Source organism: Mustelus asterias, chromosome 5, assembly GCF_964213995.1.
Source record: "Mustelus asterias chromosome 5, sMusAst1.hap1.1, whole genome shotgun sequence".
In the NCBI taxonomy this organism is placed as follows: Eukaryota; Metazoa; Chordata; class Chondrichthyes; order Carcharhiniformes; family Triakidae; genus Mustelus; species Mustelus asterias.
The window spans coordinates 127,147,764-127,169,178 of NC_135805.1; the positions used below are offsets into that span (position 1 = coordinate 127,147,764).

The window sequence follows — 21,415 nt, forward strand, 5'->3', positions numbered from 1 at the left end:
TTTTAGGGAAGGAAATCTACTGTCTTTACCTGGTCCAGCCTCCATGTGACTTATAGAAATCCTACAGTGCAGAAGGAGGCCATTCGGCCCATCATGTCTGCTCCGACAACAACCCCCACTTCGGCCCTATCCCCATAACACCACATATTTACTCCACTAATCCCGCTAACCTACACATCCCGAGAACTAAGGGGTATTTTAGCATGGCCAATGCACCTAACCCATACATCTTTGGACTGTGGGAGGAAACCAGAGCACCCAGACGCAACCAACGCAGACATGGGGAGAACGTGCAAACTCCATACAGACAGTGGCTCAAGCCAGGAATCGAACCCAGGTCCCTGAAGCTGTGAGACAGCAGTGCTAACCACTGTGCCACCGTGCCGCCCTAAATGCTGTTGACTCTTAACTACTGCTCAATTCAGGGACAATTAGGGATGGCAACAAATGCTGGCCTTGCCAGCGACGCTCACATCTCATGAAAGAATGAAAAAGAAATCAGATTAGAGCTCGAAGCCTCGAGGGGGTTGGGGGTAATGTACAGTATGATGAGTGTTAATTCCATCCCTTGAGCTCACCCCCATATCACATATGTTGGTTAGGTATCAAAATTGGCTGTCAATCCACCATATTTAAATAATCAAGGATCGATTGAGCCTCTTAACGAGCCAATTGACTCTGTTAATACACTGTCATCACCATTCAATGGTTGGCATGGGTAGTCAGGCCTTTTTTAAAAAGCTTTTAAAGGCAGGAAGGGGAATATAATCTTCGGGGGTGAGGGTTGGGGAGCGCTCTTTGTGCATAGGGGGCAGCCCCCTAAGATATTATCCTCCCTTTCTTCCTGCTCGCCAAATCCCACCCCAACCCCCCCTTCATCCCTAAGCTGCGTAAACCCTCCTCGCCCAATACCCTGCGCTTACCTGGCTCTGGTATCCATGGGGCTTTCTTCTTGGTACTGCCTGCAGTGCCCACTGATGTGCTCTCGGTGCTGCCAGAACTGCTGGTGCTGCTAGCAGCTCATGAGGGTGGGAAAGAAGTCCAACCGGCTCACTATTTAGCCAGCACATTATGGCTGCAGGGAAGGCTTGTCTGGAGTGAATCAGTTTACTTTGTTTCCAGGAGCGGGCCAAAATATGCAACCTAATATTTCAAGTCAGGGAGCTTTGTTTTGATGAAAGATCATTGACTAGAAACATTAACTCTGTTTTTCTCCCCACAGATGTTGCCTGACCTGCTGAGTATTCCCAGTCTTTTCAGTGTTTATGCCTAAATACAACCTCTGCTTCTCTTGCAAGTCCCACCAACCCACTGTCCCAAAATAATAAGGGTACAATGTTTTCGAACAAACTTAAGCACACACAAGAAGAAATCACTTGAATGGAGTCTCACCGACCTGCAACTGAAGTCTGTGCCTGGCCCATCCACACATAGTCCTTCATTGAGGCAACGGTCGAAATTCAGTGTACCGTCTTTACAAGCATCAAGGTTCACTTGGCAGTTTTCACCACCATATCCATTTGGACAAAGGCAGATGTATGCATCAACTAACTCCTGACAAACCCCACCATTTAAACAAGGATTGGAACGGCATTCCTAGAAACAGAAAACAACAAAAACGTGACTTTCAAGTTTTATGTTAGACTTGAACGCATTTTCCCAATGCAGGACTCAACTTCCAGAAGCACCCACAAAAAAGATGTACAAAATCAAGGCATAAAGCTTTGGTGTACAATCACCTCTCCACTTTCCCCAATTTCCTCTGCCTCTCTATTTGCTGAAGAACTGTTTAATCAATAACTTTGTCCAGTTCTAATGAAAAGTTATTTACCTGAATTAACATTTTTTTCTCACTCCACTGACATTGCCAGATTTGCTCAGCATTCTTCGCACATTCTGTTCATTTTGTTTCTGATTTGCAGCATCGTATGTTGTTGTTGTTTATCATGAATGTATTGGATATCAAAATCAAATTAAGTACAGTCTTCCTGTGGAAGCGGTCCAGAAAGTCTTGTCGAGCCTATCCCCAAGCAAAGTGTTTCTCACTGTGACTGAATTAAAATCAATGGGCTAAATGGCAAAGAATTTGTGGTAAAAATGATGGTGAAACTGTGAGTGTTTATCATCATTACGCTAGTGAAACTGACAGCTACGTTTGGAACCTGCATATGTGCAGAATAATGTGAAGAACAGGAAGTTGCCTTTTAGTGCTTCTCGATTCCTCCTGAGGGTGAACTGTGTTTTCAGCCCTGAGATTTACAAAAAAAACTTTCACTTTTTCAATGTAAAACACCCTAGAAAGGTTATATCTTGCTGAATGAGGTATAATTAAGCATTTAACAGCATACAAACTTCATAATCATTGCTAACTACCCTCACTGTATCTGAGAAGCTATTTTTATAACTATGGACTGTCAAATTTCACCATTATGATTAGATATTCCATCAATTTTATTGTTTTTAAATTTGTTTAAATGGATATTTTAGCTATCTAAATACAATTATGATCATTCATTTTGCCAGCTGGTCATTTCAATTAAAAGTGGAAGAGATTATCATCCTGGTTTTCTGTCTGTGAGAATTCTTCAAAGTGATTGGTGTTTGCTGACATCACTGCTACTGAACATCCAGAGATCCCATTGGCTTGATGTCAGCTTTAAATTGTCATCAAGAAAGAGAAAACCCACACCACAGAGATCACCAGATCTTTTCTGGGCAGCTTTCTTCAAGATCAGCCTGATGTAATAGGTTGTCCAGCCAACGCAATAGGGATTTGGTACTTAGGTTAGTGATATTGATGAGTGTATTAACATCCATCATACTTGTTTACTCCAAAAAGCAACTTTTGCAAATGTCACTTGGTTTGCAATAATATGACACACTGCAACATTCAGGTATTACTTGGGCTGCGGCTAAAAAGGAATATACTGCCATTCAGAACCTCGGGATCTCCCAAAGAATTTTATAATGAAGTGCCTTTGAAGTGTCATCACTGTTGTACTGTAGGAAACAGAGTAGACAATTCAAAACAGCAGTAAGATAATACAGTTGGATCTGCTATACTGTCGTGATGCTGAAAGATAAATCTTGCCCGGACACCAGGGAGCGAGGCCGACAGAGTTGCTAACAATCATTTTATATTACCCAAAGTCAAAATTGGTGGAAATCTGGATCTCTCTCCCCAAAACAGTACTGAGGCTGGAAGTCAGTTGAAATATCCAAAATTGAGAGCAATAGATTTTAAGTAGACAAACTTGACATCAACGCCGCATTTGACCAAGTGTGGCATCAAAGAACCCTAGCAAAACTAGAATCAATGGTTTCAGGGGGGCAAACTCCCCACTGGTTGGAGTCATATGTGGCACAAAGGAAAATGGTCGTGGTTGTGGAGGGTCAGTCATCTCAGCTCCAGGACGTCTCTGCAGGAGTCCATCAGACTAGTGTCCTAGGCCCAACCATCTTCAGCTGCTTCATCAATGATCTTTCCTGAGTCGTAAGGTCAGAAGTGGGGATATTCGCCGATGATTGCACCATGTTCAGCACCATTCGCGACTCCTCAGATACTGAAGCAGTCCATTTTCAAAAGCAACAAGATCTGGCCAATATCCAGGCTTGGGCTGACAAGTGGCAAGTAACATTTACGCCACACAAATGCCAGGCAATGACCATCACCAAAAGAGACACTCTAACCACTGCCCTTTGATATTCAATGGTGTTACCATCACTGAATTCCCCACTGTCAACACCCTTGGAGATACCATTGACCAGAAACTGAACTGGACTCGCCACATAAACACAGTGACTGCAAGAGCAGGTCAGAGGCTAGGAATACTGTGGCGAAGTGACTCCCCAAAGCTGTCCACCATCTACAAGGCACAAGGCAGGAGTGTGAAGGAATACTCCCCACTTGCCTGGATGGGTGCAGCTCCAACAACACTCAAGAAGCCAGACAGCATCCAGAACAAAGCAGCCCGCTTGATTGACACCACATCCACAAACATCTACTCCCTCCACCACAGATGTTCAGTAGCAGCAGTGTGTCCTATCTATAAGATGCACTGCAACAATTCACCAAAGATCCTTATACAGCACCATCCAAACCCACGACCACTTCCATCGAGAAGGACAAGGGCAGCAGATATGTGGGAACATCACCACCAGCAAGTTGCCCTCCAAACCATTCACCATCCTGACTTGGAAATATATCGCCGTTCCTTCGCAGTCACTCGGTCAAAATTCTGGAATTCCCTCCATAATGGCATTGTGGGTCAATCCAAAGCACATGGACTGCAGCGATTCAAGGCAACTCACCATAACCTTCTCAAGGGCAACTACGGGTGGGCAATAAATCTGGCCAGCCAGCAATGCCCATATCTCACGAATGAATAAAACAAAACTGGATTAAGATACAGATCAACCATGATCTAATTGAATGGAGGAACAGACTTGAGGAGCAGAGTAGGCCCTCAGCCCTCATGGTGGCATGTTTGGTTTTCCTAATACTTTAATCCGATTAAAAAACTGGGATTCTGCCAGTGTTCCACTGGAGATACAGAAGGAGGGAGTCCGAGGAAATTTCCAGTGAGTGATCCACTTGTGCTTTTTGTATAGAAAAATGCAGAATGTTTAGTTCCATGAGCAAAATCCAACTTCAACAACTTGACACAAAACCGTATATTTTTTTCACATCCATTTCACAAGGAAGGATGGACAAGATTTATTCAAGTGCAGCAGTCTTTTTCCGCAGGAAAAGCAAATACACATTTTTTATTGGAAATTTTGTCAGAATGTCATATTAAAAATATATGATACGTATCTCAGAATTATTATAATCTGAACCACAAACTGATTGAAATATGAATCCCACGCAAAATATTTTTTTAAAAGTTGACTTTGGAGGCTGCCACATGTTTTATCTCAGTAGATGCATAATAACAGCTTCTGAAAGGTCAATATTTAAAGAGGAGAGATAGTTTTTAATGATAATCAACTCATCATTTTTAATTGGTCCTGTGTTCCCCCATTCCTGGGAGTCTCTGATATTTACAATAAAACAGCTGTAAAAAATGAAACCTTCAGTCAAAGCAGAATGTCAATGCTTCTGCTGCAAACTTAGAGATAGAGGGAGGGAGAGAGAGAAATAGATACAGAGGGAAAGGTATAGAAAGACAGGAGGGTGGAGGGGGGGGAGAAAGAGAGAGAAAGCTGTTACGGGAAAATGTATCAGCTTAGTGAAAATCAGCCCTGACTTAGAGTAGGGGCACATGCTAGTCAAATGCCAGTGAACCTTGTGCACCCTCAAGGCACTATGCCAACAGAGTTTTCCAGCAAGCCTTTGGTTGTTTACTGTTAAAAGGCCAGACATTGAGTCAGAGCAAATTAAATGCAACCTCTGGGAAGATAGGGAAAGACAGATAGTCTATCTAGCTCGGAGGAGATAACGTGCCCTGCTCTAGGTGAAAGGTTTAATGTAAACTTATGTTCATAGAATCCCTGCAGTGCAGAAGGAGGCCCATTGAGTCCACACTGACTCTTCAATAGAGCAGCCTACCCAGTCCCTATCCCCATAATCCCATGCATTTAGCTCGCTAATCCCTCTAACCTACGCATCTTGGGATATCAAGGGGCAAAGTAGCATGGCCAAATAACCTAACCTGCACATCTTTGGACTGTGGGAAGAAACTGGAGCATCTGGAGGAAACCCACGCAGACATGGGGAGAATGTGTGAACTCCACACAAACAGTCACCCAACGCCAGAATAAAACCCAGGTTCCTGGTGCTGTGAGGCAGTAGTGCTAACCACTGTGCACCATGCCGCCCCAGTGTTTAGACAAGATTGGATTTGTTCAATATTCTGTGTATGTGACTAATAGTGAATAAATATGGTGGAAACCTGTGACTTCGCAGAGTGCAGTATCAGGGGAGAGTGCTGTTTTAGGATTCCTGCATGCCTGAATACAAGACCATAATCTGTATCAGAGTCTCCTGTGGTTGTTCTTAGAAGTCCACCCCAAGACAGTGATAGTAGGATAAAGGGTGAGAGAGAGCGAGAGAGATAAACAAGGAGGCACGCAGAGGGGAGAGAAAGAGGAGACAGGTGGAATAGAGAGAGATGTAAGTTCGAAAAGACAAAGAATAAGGAAGAGGGGCTATAAGAGAGAGAGAGAGTGAGAGATAGCGGAGTGAGAAGGAGAGATAAAGGCCAAGATTTTTATACACAAGTCAGGTGTGCAGAGCTAGGAGAATTCCCGACTCCCAACTTTCAAAATCTCAGACTTTCTGCAGACCAAAGAACATCTTACTTTAGGTCAAACAGTCCAGAATGCAAGGCAGATGGAGAGGGGAAGCAGAGAGAGATAAAAGATACAAAAAAGATGGGAAATCATTATTTCGGAAATCATTGAGAAATTCGGGGAAATTATTTACTTTACACTAAGTAATACCTATCTTTATATAGATATCTTCAGATTTGTGCATGTGAAACTGTTTCTGTTTTTAACATTCAATTCAGGAGTTATTTTTTCTGATGCTGCTGAATTTTCCTGAGGGATTTATTCATCATTGAAGCTTGAAGAGCTGATTGTCTCTATTTCATTCTGGTTACAACTGAGGACAGTAAGAACCGTATTATTAAAAGGAAAATCTCAGTGCATGGATTCGCTTTTAAAGCTGCCTCTAACAATTTTTTTTAATCAAGAGTGATTAAATTGACCAGCACAGATTTTTTACAAAGCTTGTAGAAGCATGTAAAACAGTGCTTCTACAAGTTTTACTGTGAGTTTTATTGGGAAAAAACTTGGTGCTCGCTGCACCTAACGTGAGAATTCAAGAGAGAACAGTCCATGTGATGTTGTATCACTTCCTATGATGATTTACACAGTGTCTGATAGAATGAACGTCTTATAACTCCCCATCAACAAGTCTCTGACTTCCATTTCAATAGTGTGAAGATCAAAGAAACCTTGACATTAAGTTGAATATGTATGCAGTCCTTAATTTTGAGAATCACAGAATTTTGGCACAGAAGGAGGCCAGTTCGCACATCATCTCTCCAAATTTCTCCCAATAAGCAATTTACTATACACCAGTCCCCACCTTCTAACTTTTCACATTCTTTCTCTTCAGATAACAGTCTAATTTCCCTCTGACTGCTTCATTTGAATCTGCCTCCACTTCACTCTCAGCCAATGGCTTTCCAGACATTGACCACTTGCTGTGTGAAAAAGTTTCCCCTTATATCACTTCTGCTTCTTTGGCCAATTACTTTAAAAATGTGCCCTCTCATTCTCACTCCTTTCTCAATTGAGAACAGTTTTTCCCCGACCCCTCATGATTTTGCCCAAAGATGTACGGGTTAGGTTGATTGGCCATGCTAAATTGCTCTTAGTGTCAGGGCGATTAGCTGGGTAAATACTGGGGTTTGGGGATAGTCCCTGGGTTGGATTGTTGTTCGTGCAGGCTTGATGGGCTGAACGTCCTCTTTCTGCACTGTACGGATTCTACGATTCTGGTATCTCTATCAACTCTCCTCTCAGCCTTCTCTTCGCCAATCTGTCTTCATTACTGAAGTTCTTCATCCCTGGAACCATTCTCATGAATCTTTTCTACGCTCTCTCCAGGACCATCACATTCTTCTTAAAGTACAGTGTCCAGAATCAGACACAATGCTCCAGCTGAGGCCAAACTAGTGACTTTTCCAAATTCAACATAACTTCCTTGCTCTTGAACTTTATGCCCCTATTAATAAAGCCCAAGATACTGTACACTTTATTGAACACTCTCTCAACTTGTCCTGTCACCTCCAAGATCTATGCACATATTCACCCAGGTCCCTGTGCTCCTGCAACTCCTAGAGAGTTATATCCTTTATTTTATATTATTTCTCCATGTTCTATCTACTAAAATGAATCACTTCACGTTTATTCACATTGAACTTCATCTGCCACCTGTCTGCCCATTCCATCAACTTGTTTATTTTCCTTTGAAGTTGGACACCATCCTCCTTACAGTACCCAATGTATCACCACAAAATTTGAAATTGTGTCGTCTACACCAAAGTCTTGATCATTAATACAAATGATATGAAGAACAAGAGTCCCAACATTGACATCTGGGGAATTATATTACAAACATTCCTCCCGCCTGAAAAATATCCATTGACCATTATGCTCTGTTTCCTGTTGCTCAGCCAATTTTGTATCCATGCAGCTACTGTTGCTTTTATTCCATGTGCTATAACTTTGGTCACATGTCAGCTGTGTGGAACTGTATCAAAAGCCTTTTGGAAGTCCATGTACACCGCATCAATCAATCCTCTCTGTCATCTTCAGAGAGCTAGTGAAGCATAATCTTCCCTTTTTATGTGTTTTCTTCTTAGATCCTCATCTTTTCTCCCTTCATTCTTAGAAGGATGACCACTGTGACAGTTTCATTGCTGTCCATCCTATGACACAGTACTCTCTGACCTGAGCATATTCTTCATCAGACTTCTGTCCAGATCTGATTTCATTCAGTCGCTGAAATTTTGCTGACAGAGTTGGGGTTGTTGTTGATGTAAAGGTTTCTACTTTTTCAACAAAGGTTCCATCACCGTGTACAGGTCTTGCCACTGGGATACGGGACAAAGCATCTGCTATACTCTGCTGTTTTTTGAGATCATCTAGCTTTGCATCAAACCTCATCATCCTCAGTCTGAATCACTGTACTCATGGAGACATTTTTGCTAACTCCTTAGAATTTAAGAGTCTCACTAAGAGTTTGTGGTCTGTCTCTGTCGTGAAATGGAGACCAAGAACATAATCTGCAAACTTTTCAAAGGACCATGTCGCAGCTAATGCTTCTTTCTCTACCACTATATATCTCTGTTCAGTCTCTGTTAGTTTTTTTAATGCGTATCTTCACACCACGTTATGAGCGCTCCTTCCATGGCCAAAGATGCTACCCAAAAACTGACAAAATTCAGCGCAGAATAGTGTTAACTCATAGTTGACTGCAAAACACTGTGCTCAAAAACGTTCTGAAGTCATATGAATTAATTAATGAGCTGAAAATCACATCAATTGCAAACATTTATTTGCCCGGAACTGTAAAAACCATACCAATTGTGAACAGCAACCATCCAACTGACATCAGTAGTGGTAAAATCCTTATAGACAGCGCTTGCCTATCTTCAAAGTATGTTTACAACAGCAGCAGCTGCATAGAGTTTCAACACTCATTTGCCAAAATAACAAGTTGCAGCTCAAGCTGCCGTACTTGGAAATTTTAATTATGCCTGCAGAAATATATATATAAGGAATAATTCCTTTTTAATGTTAATGTAAGCCTACTTGTCACACAAATAAATAAACTTTAAAAACTTGTTGTTGTTGAAGGAAGACACCAAGATTCTTTGGATACAAATGGTTAAGTTACAGAACTTGATAGTCAATTGATGTGTTTGGCTAAAGGGCTTTTAGCATGTATGTGAGTTAGTTTGTTCATAGAAATCCCAGATGAATAACTGTCATAAAGACTCCACTTGAAACTGCTATCAATTTGCAGGGAACCAGAGAAATAATGCAAGTTGCCAAATGTAATCTTTATCTGTTGTATGTAATAGTCCACCCTGTTTTTTTTAAAGAAAAGTTGCTTGTGCATCCAACAGGCAATTCTCCCTTTACCACTCTCATACAGCATTACAGCACTGAAATTGGTGAAAATTATCAACGACATCCCTTAAAGCTCCCATCCCTTTAAAGATGAGTAATAAACACTGCCCTTGCCAATGTCACTGCATCCCAAGAATGAAGGAAAAATGCATCGTTGATTTTTAACCCGTTGTCTCATTTTAACTCAGTATTGCAGAATCATTATGGTGCAGAAGGAGGCCATCTGGCCAATCGTGTCTGCACCGGCTCTCCAAACATTCATCTTGACTAAGTTTCATTCCACAATCTATTCCCCTGTAGCTCTGCACATTGTTTCTATATAATTCCCTGGTCCCCCTTCATGAGAAATTTCAAAAGGCATTTGAATCTCCTCCATGTGACCAAGCTGAGAATTACCAAAGCCAGCCCACCCATTCAATGAGGATGGTGTACACAGGAGCTGCTGTCACTATCCACTGCATTGCTGGTCACGGCATGCTCTCTGACTCATTTTCACTCTCTCTGATGTAGGTTCGTAATCACAAACCCAGGACTTTTCTTCAACCAACATTACTTATTCTGAGTTTGAAGAGATTCTGGTTGATTAGGTGGCTTCACCAAAGTACAAAGGGGGTTTTCCTTTTCTGAATCAGAGTTACATCTGCCGAGCAACAGGGTGATTCGGGATCCTGACTTTGGTGTAAGCAGCTCCAGAGCCCCCACTTTCCAGCATTCGGGCCTACTCAGCAGTTTTACCAAATGGCCGCCTGTGGGGCCCACTGTCCACCACCCAATTAAGGATGGCAGGCAAGTTCCTGACACGAGCCTAATCACAGGACCATCAGCTCTGAAGCCTCAGCAACCCCACCCCAGCAATTAGGCCAGTAAGTAAAATAAAAGCTGTAAAAATCATTGCATCAGGGTCACCCCTCAAGGGAGCTTTTTGGAATGTTGGGTGCTGATCCTGCTCCTTCTTTACCCCATTGAGTTTGTCCCTGGCGTGCTGCAAGGAGCCAGCTTCCATATGAACTTACAAATTAGGAGCAGGAATAGGCCATTTGGCCCTTCAAGCCAACTCTGCCTTAAGATTATGACTGATCTATTTGTGGCCTAAGCCCTCCTCTCCTGTCTGTCCTCCTACATTAAGAATCTATCAAATTCAGTCTTAATAATATTCAATGATCACGGTCGCAATCTTACAAAAAAAATTCCATGCACTGAACGAGTGAGAAAATGGGAGAGTTTCAGACTTGTTTTTTGGGCGAATTTAAAAATGTCTATGATACTGTCACTTTTCTGGACAGAAGTGAGATTTTCACCTGTTTGGGGTGCTCACCGGTGAAGCTGGCTGAAGGCCCCCATTGCGCAGGTGCCCCAATCTCCCAGTGAACTGGGAAAACATCTGTCACCACCCCCGCAGACATCAAAGTCAATCCTCCCATCATCGACAGCATTGTCAGCCCCAACCGCCACTCGCTAAGCCCCCCCCCCCCCCCCCCCGCCCCCCGCCCCCCACCGTGCCCGGCATTGCAGCATCAGGTTCCCTCCACGATGAGTCCCCGTCACAACTCCCTCCGTGGCTTATCTTCGCCAGTCTCCCCCTGCTGGGGTGCTACATTCTGCCGATCACCCCACCGCAGAGCTTTCGCTGCCGAACATCCTGCCTGTCTGCAGAAATCACCTCTTCCGAGAACCCACCAAAGAACAAAGAACAGTACAGCACAGGAAACAGGCCCTTCGGCCCTCCAAGCCTGTGCCGCTCCTTGGTCCAACCAGACCAATCGTTTGTATCCCTCCATTCCCAGGCTGCTCATGTGACTATCCAGGTAAGTCTTAAACGATGTCAGCGTGCCTGCCTCCACCACCCTACTTGGCAGCGCATTCCAGGCCCCCAACACCCTCTGTGTAAAAAACGTCCCTCTGATATCTGAGTTATACTTCGCCCCTCTCACCTTGAGCCCGTGACCCCTCGTGATCGTCACCTCCGACCTGGGAAAAAGCTTCCCACTGTTCACCCTATCTATACCCTTCATAATCTTGTACACCTCTATTAGATCTCCCCTCATTCTCCGTCTTTCCAAGGAGAACAACCCCAGTCTACCCAATCTCTCCTCATAGCTAAGACCCTCCATACCAGGCAACATCCTGGTAAACCTTTTCTGCACTCTCTCTAACGCCTCCACGTCCTTCTGGTAGTGCGGCGACCAGAACTGGACGCAGTACTCCAAATGTGGCCTAACCAGCGTTCTATACAGCTGCATCATCAGACTCCAGCTTTTATACTCTATACCCCGTCCTATAAAGGCAAGCATACCATATGCCTTCTTCACCACCTTCTCCACCTGTGTTGCCACCTTCAAGGATTTGTGGACTTGCACACCTAGGTCCCTCTGTGTTTCTATACTCCTGATGACTCTGCCATTTATTGTATAACTCCTCCCTACATTATTTCTTCCAAAATGCATCACTTCGCATTTATCCGGATTAAACTCCATCTGCCACCTCTCCGCCCAATTTTCCAGCCTATTTATATCCTGCTGTATTGCCCGACAATGCTCTTCGCTATCCGCAAGTCCAGCCATCTTCGTGTCATCCGCAAACTTGCTGATTACACCAGTTACACCTTCTTCCAAATCATTTATATATATCACAAATAGCAGAGGTCCCAGCACAGAGCCCTGCGGAACACCACTGGTCACAGACCTCCAGCCGGAAAAAGACCCTTCGACCGCTACCCTCTGTCTCCTATGGCCAAGCCAGTTCTCCACCCATCTAGCCACTTCTCCTTGTATCCCATGAGCCTTAACCTTCTTAACCAACCTGCCATGTGGGAATTCGTCAAATGCCTTACTGAAATCCATATAGACGACATCCACGGCCCTTCCTTCATCAACCGTTTGTGTAACTTCCTCAAAAAACTCCACCAAATTTGTAAGGCACGACCTCCCTCTTACAAAACCATGCTGTCTGTCACTAATGAGATTGTTCCGTTCTAAATGCACATACATCCTGTCTCTAAGAATCCTCTCCAACAACTTCCCTACCACGGACGTCAAGCTCATTGGCCTATAATTTCCTGGGTTATCCCTGCTACCCTTCTTAAACAACGGGACCACATTCGCTATCCTCCAATCCTCAGGGACCTCACCCGTGTCCAAAGAAGCGACAAAGATTTCCGTCAGAGGCCTAGCAATTTCATCTCTCGTCTCCCTGAGCAGTCGAGGATAGATGCCATCAGACCCACCAATCACCCACTTTCGCAGAGCTCCCCTCGACACTCATCCCCGCATGCAGAGCTCCCTTCCATCGATCACACTCCTGCAGACCCCTCCCCCAATCACCCCTCTGCCGACCACCCCTCCCACAGAGCTCCACCCTGCTGATCCCCACAGCGCTAACCCTTTGCAGAGTTTCCCCCTCGTCTCCCCCACTGCAGAGATCCCCTCTTTGCCACTCCCACTGCAGAGCTCCCCCCAAAAACTGCCCATCACAGCTGAGCCCCCACTCAAGCTCCACCCCCTTGGCACTGCCCCGGCACTGTCATGGTGCCCAGTGAGCAGTGCTAGGGTGGCCATTGGGCAGTGCCAGGGTGACCAGTGGACAGTGCCAGGCTAGCACCGCCCCATGGGCACTGTCCAGCCCTGCCTCTGACCACCCGGGAGCATCAATGGCCTCCGATTCCCCCTGCCGAGGCCATCACACCCGGTCTCTTCTAGTGGAGACCAGCTGTGATTCTCGCTGGCGTGAGGACCAACCAGTGAAGAGATAAGTGTAAGTGAGGCCAGACGCAAACAATAGCATTCGGGACTCACTAACGACTGGTAAAACATGTCACTCATATCTAAATCCCTTTCTTGGGCGCGAAGCCCATGTCGCCAGCAATATGGAGCAGGTACGATTGTGAGCGACGAATCTCCCACTAACAATTCAAGCCTGATAGGGAGAAGCAAGCAGCAAATCAGGCATATGTTTCTTAAAATGTTCTTTTTTTATTGTCAAGAGCTTCCCTATTGATTCAAAGATTTTGATTTCTGTTTTGAAATTATCTTGTTAAAATATTCCATTTTCCTATCTTTTCATCCACCCAACACACTATTGCCTGCTATTTATCTTCCTTTCATAATGTGTCTGAACGTCTATCTGCAATCTATACATTCATCAGCCTACTGTCTGTCTTTCTGTCAATCTGTTCACCCTTTTCCTAACCACTGAACGGACTTCTCTGTTTCTATTTATTTTCTATCAACTATTTAAATACCAAATTTATTTTACCTATTTACCCACATATTTTTCTCCCTCTGTTGAATCTATTTATCAATAAATCTATCCATCACTTTTAATCTCTCCAATCTATCTATGTCTCCTTCTAAGTATCCATGGTCTGTTCATTTACCGGTCTCTCAACCTAATTGGCCTCTTATATTTTACCTTGTGATCCAATTATTTACTGACAATGCCAATCATTTGTGATCTGCCTATATATGCATTAATCATCTACTTATTCATTTCCTGTCTATCTTACCATTCATTCAAGCAGCCTTTCCCTATACAAACCGATACTTTCTGTCAACCGAGGTACTTACTCACCTATTTACTTTCCAGTTACAATAAACAATAATGTTTGGAATTGAAATCTTTTGCAAGGTGTATTAGATTGCGGAGGCACGTTTAGTTCTGTACAATCCCTTTACACTTTAGTGATTTATTTTAGCTTCACGCTGGCCTCTGGTGTGTTGAAACTCAAGAGGCGCTTTTACAGTGTCCCCAGATCCACAACTTCAAGCTACAGTTTCTGCATTGACCTCAAAAAAGTTTGGTGTATTGGACAATTCATGTGAGGAATCTAGTGTTTGTATATATTGATCCCTGTATCCGAGCTCTCACCAAGTCCAGCACTGACTTGCTCGCTGATCTACATTGTTTCCTGGTTCATCCTCATTTTCAAAATTCTCATCCTCCTGTTCAAACCTCATTTCTGCTTTTTCCCAATGTTTTGAGCCGACCCTACTTCAGAGTTGAAGAGTGGTAGAAATGTGTCGTATTTCATACTGTTGAAAAGAGGAAGTGGAGCAGATGGATAGATGGGAGCTCATGAGAGATCTGACTAAATTGACAAAAGTGCAAGAGCTGCTTGACCTCGAAGGAGTGTTTGAGGCCTTAAACAGTGAGGAGGGAGGAGTAACAGAGCAGGTGTTATAACCCCTGTGATTGCATGGGAAGGTGTTGTGGGAAGTGGATGAGGTGTTGGGGATGATAGAGAGGTGGATTAGGGTTTTACGGAAGTAATGGTCCCCTCAGAATGCTGATGGGGAGGAGTAGGGGTGGGGCGTGAGGGGAAGATGTATTTGGTTGTGGCATCATGCTGGAGCTGGAGCAAATAAAGAATGATCCTTTGCATGCAGAGGCTGATGGGATGAAAAGGGAGGACAAAGGGGGACCCCATCATTGTTCTGGAAGGGAAGAAATAGAAGGGGTGAGGGCAGAAGTGTGGGAGATGGGTCAGACATGGTCCTGTCAACCACAGTGGGAGAGTGGGGAGGAGCTTTTGGTTCAGGAAACAGGAAGACATGTCCAAAGATGTATGGGTTAGGTTGACTGGCCATGCTAAATTGACCCTAGCATCAGGGGGGTTAGTAGGGTAAATATTTGGGGTTACAGAGCCTGGGTGGGATTGCGGTCGGTGCAAACTCGATGGGCCGAATGGCCTCCTTGTGCACAGTAGGGATTCTGTGATTCTATGTCAGAAATACCTTTGTGGAAGGCAGCATCATCAGAATAGATGCAACAGAGGTAGTGAAACTGGGAGAATGGGATGAGGTCCTTACAGGGAGCAGGATGTGAGCAGCTGCAGTCGAGGTAGCTGTGAAAGTTGGTGGGTTTATAATGAATATTGGAGGTCAGTCTATCACCAGAAATGGAGACTGCGGGGTCAAGGAAGGGAAGTGAAGTGTTAGAGACGGACCATATGAAAGTGAGAGAAGGGTGGAAATTGAAAGCAAAACTGATTAATTTTTCCAGGCCCAGACGAGAACATGAAGTGACACTGACCCAGTCATTGATGTAACGTGGGTCTGGGCCAGAGTAGACCTGGAACAAGGAATGTTCCACACAATCCACAAAAAGACAGTCATAACAGGGGCCCAGAACAGTTCCCATAGCCACACCGTTTATTTGCAGGAAGTGAGACAAGTTAAAGGAGAAATTGTTGAGTGACAGAATGAATACAGTCAGGCAGAGAAGAGTGGTGGTGGATGGGGATTATTCAAACTTCCACCAAAGGAAGAAGCAGGGAGCCCTCACACCCTGAGGGCGATGGAGGTGAAGAGGGATTGGGCATCCATAATGAAGAGAAGGTAGTTCGGGCCAGGGAACTGGAAAGTGTTGATATGACACAGGGCATGAGAAGAATCACAAATGTAGGTGGGAAGAGACTGGGCAGGGGAGTCAGAATGGAGTCAAGATACGAAAAACAGTTTTCAGTGGGGCTGAACAATGTGAACACCAGGAAAGTCCTGTTTGTGGATTTTGGGAAGGAAATTGAAGCGGGCTGTGCAGTGTTGGAGGACTTGTTCGCGGAGGTCTAACCCTGACTTTGTTATCAAACCTGCTGGTGAGGGTGTGGCCTTTGTTGTTTGGCGTACTGACCTCTACCTTGCAGAGGTAACTCTCAGACACTTTCTCCTTCCTCATGACCATGACCTCACTACCGAACATCAAGCCACTGTCTTCAAGACTATTACTGACATCCTGGCCTCTGGAGATCTTCCCTTTATACTTCCAACCTTGTAGTCATGGAATTTCCAGCTCCTTGGCCCTAAGCGCTTCCTCTTCACTATGGATGTCCAATCCCATTACACCTCCACCCGCCACCAGGATAGTCTGGGAGTTCTCCACTTATTCCTCAAAAAAAAATCCCCATCCATGACCACCCTCCTCCAGTTGTGTGTTATGTGGAACATTCCTCATTCCAGTTCTATGTGGGCCGCCTCCCATAACTCTTTGTCTGTTACTTCAATGACAGTACTGGTGCCACTTCACGCTCTCATCTGGACCTGGAAAATGTATCAACTTTGGTGACAATTTCCACTCCTCTCTCACCTTCACATGATGCATCTCAGACCACTTCCCTTCCTTGACCTCTCTGTCTTCATTACTCGTGATAGACTGTCAACCAATATCAATTATAAGCCCACCAGCTCCCACAGCTACCGCAACTACAGCTCCTTCTGCCCCATTCCCTTTAAAGGCTCCATCCTATTGTCCCAGTTTCTCCACCTCCACTCCTGTCTTGATGAAGCCACCTTCCAAAATGGTGCTTCTGACACGTCCATCTTGTCCTTGAGCTGAGGTTTTCACCGCTGTGGTGAACAGGGCTTTCCATCATGTGCAACTCATCTCTAGCACTCCTGCCCTCATCCCTTCCTCTCCCTTCCAGGACCATGATAGGTTCCCCTTGTCTTCATTTTTCACCCCACCAGCCTTCTTATCAAAGGATCATCCTCCGCCACTTCCAACAACTTTAGCATAATGCTAGCACCAAACACATCTTTCCCTCCCCCCCCTCCCCCGCCACCCCCGCCCTGACTCCTGTCAGCATTCTGAGGGGGCCATTCCCTTGGTGACGGCCTGGTCCACTCCTCTAGTGCCCGCATCACGTCATCCCCTTCCCATGACACCATCCCATGCAGTTGCAGAGGGTGCAACCCCTGTTCCTTTACCTCCTCCGTCCTCACTGTCCAAGGCCCCAAACACTCTTTCCAGGTGAAGCAGTCTTTCACTTGCATTTCATAGAATCCCGACTGTACAGAAAGAGGCCATTCGGCCCAACAAATCTGTACCAACCACAATCCCATCCAGGCCCGATACCCATAATTCCTCACATTTACCCTGCTAACCCCCGTGACACTAGGGTCAATTTTAGCATGGCCATTCAAACATAACCTGCACATCTTTGGACTGTGGGAGGAAACCACAGCATCCGAAGGAAACCTATGCAGACACGGGGAGAAAGTGCAAACTCCACACAGACAGTTAACAAGGCCGGAATTGAACCTGGATTCCTGGCGCTGTGAGGCAGCAGTGCTCACCACTGTGTCGTCTTCTTTTAGTTTGATTCACTGTATTCACTGGTCACAATGCAGTCTCCTCTACACTGGTGAGACTAAACGCAGACTGGGTAACCGCTTTACAGAGCACCTTCACTCAGTCCACAGGCATGATTCCAACCTTCCTGTTGCTTGTGATTGTAACTAAGCACCTTGCTGTCATTTCTGCCCTTGGCCTGTTAAAATGCTCCAGTGAAACCCAACACAAAATGGAAGAACAACACCTTATCTTCCCATGAGGAGAATTATAGCCTTCTGGATTTAATATTGATTTTTCCTCCATATTGATATATTGTTTTCCCAAATATCCCACCTATTCCCCACCCGACACACACACACCTCAGCCACAGGGCCATCCGTCATTTGTTCTTATGTTTTGCTTTCAGTGAGTGCTGACCTTCGTTCAGCCTTTAACACATTCTGCTCTCTGAGCTTTATGTCACTATTAGCACCGAGTGTCTTTGACACTAACATTACCATTCATAGTCATAGAGGCTTACAGCATGGAAACAGGCCCTTTTTTTTAAAACCCCGAAGCTAGTCCCAACTGCCCGCATTTGGCCCATATCTCTCTATACCCACTGTCTAAATGCTTTTTAAAAGACAAAATTGTACCCGCCTCCACTACTGCCTCTGGCAGCTTGTTCCAGACACTCACCACCCTCTGTGTGAAAAAATTGCACCACTGGACACTTTTGTATCTCTCCCCTCTCACCTTAAACCTATGCCCTCTAGTTTTAGACTCCCCTACCTTTGGGAAAATATATTGACTATCTAGCTGATCTATGCCCCTCATTATTTGATAGACCTCTATAAGATCATCCCTCAGCCTTCTATGCTACAGAGAAAAAAGTATCAGTCTATCCAGCCTCTCCTTATAACTCAAACCATCAAGTCCCGGTAGCATCCGAGTAAATCTTGTCTGTACTCTTTCTAGTTTAATAATATCCTTTCTATAATAGGGTGACCAGAACTGTACACAGTATTCCAAGTGTGGCCTTACCAATGTCTTGTACAACTTCAACAAGACGTCCCAACTCCTGTATTTAATGTTCTGACCAATGAAACCAAGCATGCTGAATGCCTTCTTCACCACTCTGTCCACCTGTGATTCCACTTTCAAGGAGCTATGAACCTGTACCCCATGATCTCTTTGTTCTGTAACTCTCCCCAATGCCCTACAATTAACTGAGTAAGCCCTGCCCTGGTTCAATCTACCAAAATGCATTACCTCACATTTATCCAAATTAAACACCATTCGTCAGTCCACTGGACCAATTGATCAAGAACTCGTTGCAATCTGAGATAACTTTCTTCACTATCCACTATGCCACCAATCTTGGTGTCATCTGCAAACTTACTAACCATACCTCCTAGATTCTCATCTAAATCATTAATATAAATGACAAATAACAGTGGACCCAGCACTGATCCCTGAGGCACACCACTGGTCACAGGCCTCCAGTTTGAAAAACAACCCTCCACAACCACCCTCTGGTTTCTGTCATCAAGCCAATTTTGTATCCATTTAGCTACCTCACCCTGGATCATTTGAGATTTAACCTTATGCCCACCATGCGGTACCTTGTCAAAGGCCTTGCTAAAGTCCATGTAGACAACATCAACTGCACTGCCCTCATCTGCTTTCTTGGTTACCCCTTCAAAAAACTCAATCAAATTTGTGAGACATGATTTTCCACTCACAAAGCCATGCTGACTGTCCCTAATCAGTCTTTGTGTTCTTTGTTCAGTCCTTTATTTTGTGTCTGTGAGATCTTTATCAAATCTTTCCTTCCTCCCATCTACCCCGAACCTTTTAATTTGCTCCACTGCTCCACCTCCTTCTGCAACAGTATAAAATCCATCACATTTCCCCTTCTCTTTAACTCTGAAGAATCGCATGGACATGAAACATGAATTGTTTCTCTCTCCACAGATGCTGCTAGACCTGCTGAGTTTTTCCAGGAACTTTTGTTTTTAGAAACATAGAAACATAGAAACCCTACAGTGCAGAAGGAGGCCATTCGGCCCATCGAGTCTGCACCGACCACAATCCCACCCAGGCCCTACCCCCATATCCCTACATATTTTACCCGCTAATCCCTCTAACCTACGCATCCCAGGACTCTAAGGGACAATTTTTAACCTGGCCAATCAACCTAACCCGCACATCTTTGGACTGTGGGAGGAAACCGGAGCACCCGGAGGAAACCCACGCAGACACGAGGAGAATGTGCAAACTCCACACAGACAGTGGCCCGAGCCGGGAATCGAACCCGGGACCCTGGAGCTGTGAAGCAGCAGTGCTAACCACTGTGCTACCGTGCCGCCAGTTTCAGGTTGCCAGCGTGTGTGGCATTTTGATGTTATCCTAAGCTCCGAAAGTTACTCAGCTCTCTATTGTAAAGGGAAAAATACAAGGAGAACACACTTTAAAATGGCTGCTTGGCACATAAAGAGTTAACTGGGAAAGGAGCCAAAAAGCAGACACCGGCTCCCACTTATCAGAAATCACTTTAAATCAAAACCTAACAGACAAGCCATTTCCAAATCACAGACGGTGACTCATAGCAAACAAACACCTCAGGAAGCCAAGCCAAGGGTCAAGACATCTTTTAAGATAAGGAAAACCCGAAACAAAGGGGATAGATTAGCCTTGGGGAGAGCGGGAAAATATGAATGCGAGGAAACCAATTAACACCTGAATGAGCCGAAACTAACCATTGATAGATACAGACATGAGGAAATGTACCCATTCATAAGAACAATACTATGTTAAATGTCTATATCTGTTTGTACCTGCTTAAACGATGTGATAATGTTTGAATCACCGGTTTACCCATTGTGTAAAGGGTATAAAAATGGACCGCTCCTGACATTCTAGTGAGAAAAGGTATTCTACGAACTTGTGCCTTATCTCCCGGAGCTCCGTTTAATAAATCGTATTTTCTGAATCTCGAAGTCTGACTACGAGTGGATTTTTCCCACAACACTATCCTCTGTGAAGAAGACCTCTTGTGGTTAGCACTGCTGCTTCACAGCTCCAGGTTCCTGGGTTCGATTCCCGGCTCGGGTCACTGTCTGTGTGGAGTTTGCACATTCTCCTCGTGTCTGCGTGGGTTTCCTCCGGGTGCTCCGGTTTCCTCCCACAGTCCAAAGATGTGCGGGTTAGGTTGATTGGCCAGGTTAAAAATTGCTCCTTAGAGTCCTGGGATGTGTAGGTTAGAGGGATTAGCGGGTAAAATATGTGGGGGTAGGGCCTGGGTGGGATTGTGGTCGGTGCAGACTCGATGGGCCGAATGGCCTCCTTCTGCACTGTAGGGTTTCTATGATTTCTATGATTTCTAGTGTTTGGCTAACTATCCTCATGTCTCTTTCTTTCGCTTGCTTTCAATTTTTATCTGAATACGCTCTTGAGAAAAGCCTCGAGATGTTGCATTAAAGTTACAATATGAATACAAGTGGTTGTTGTTACATCTTGTAAAGTGAAAACTGCTGATCACTGATGATGTGGGAATGACTGGGTCATGGCAGGACATAGTTATTAACCTTGATAGGCAATTCAGTTTGCCTTTTTGTTGAGTCTGCTATACAATCTCTAAAATACATTTAATTTGGATATAATAGTGAAGGTTTTGTTGCGAATTTAAGTGAAAGGTCCTTAATGACTTATTCAGCCA

The 21,415-nt window shown here is 44.6% G+C and overlaps 1 protein-coding gene across 5 annotated transcripts in view; it reads right to left on the reverse strand.

The window, feature by feature from the left end:
- The window catches only part of LOC144493796 (uncharacterized), a 293,145-nt gene that overhangs the window by 193,581 nt on the left and 78,149 nt on the right, over positions 1-21,415 (reverse strand). For all 5 annotated transcript variants that reach the window (XM_078213293.1, XM_078213294.1, XM_078213296.1 and 2 more), the window contains exon 5: positions 1,397-1,596. In XM_078213293.1, coding sequence (XP_078069419.1) covers positions 1,397-1,596 — 200 coding nt within the window. The remainder of the gene's footprint in view (positions 1-1,396; positions 1,597-21,415) is intronic.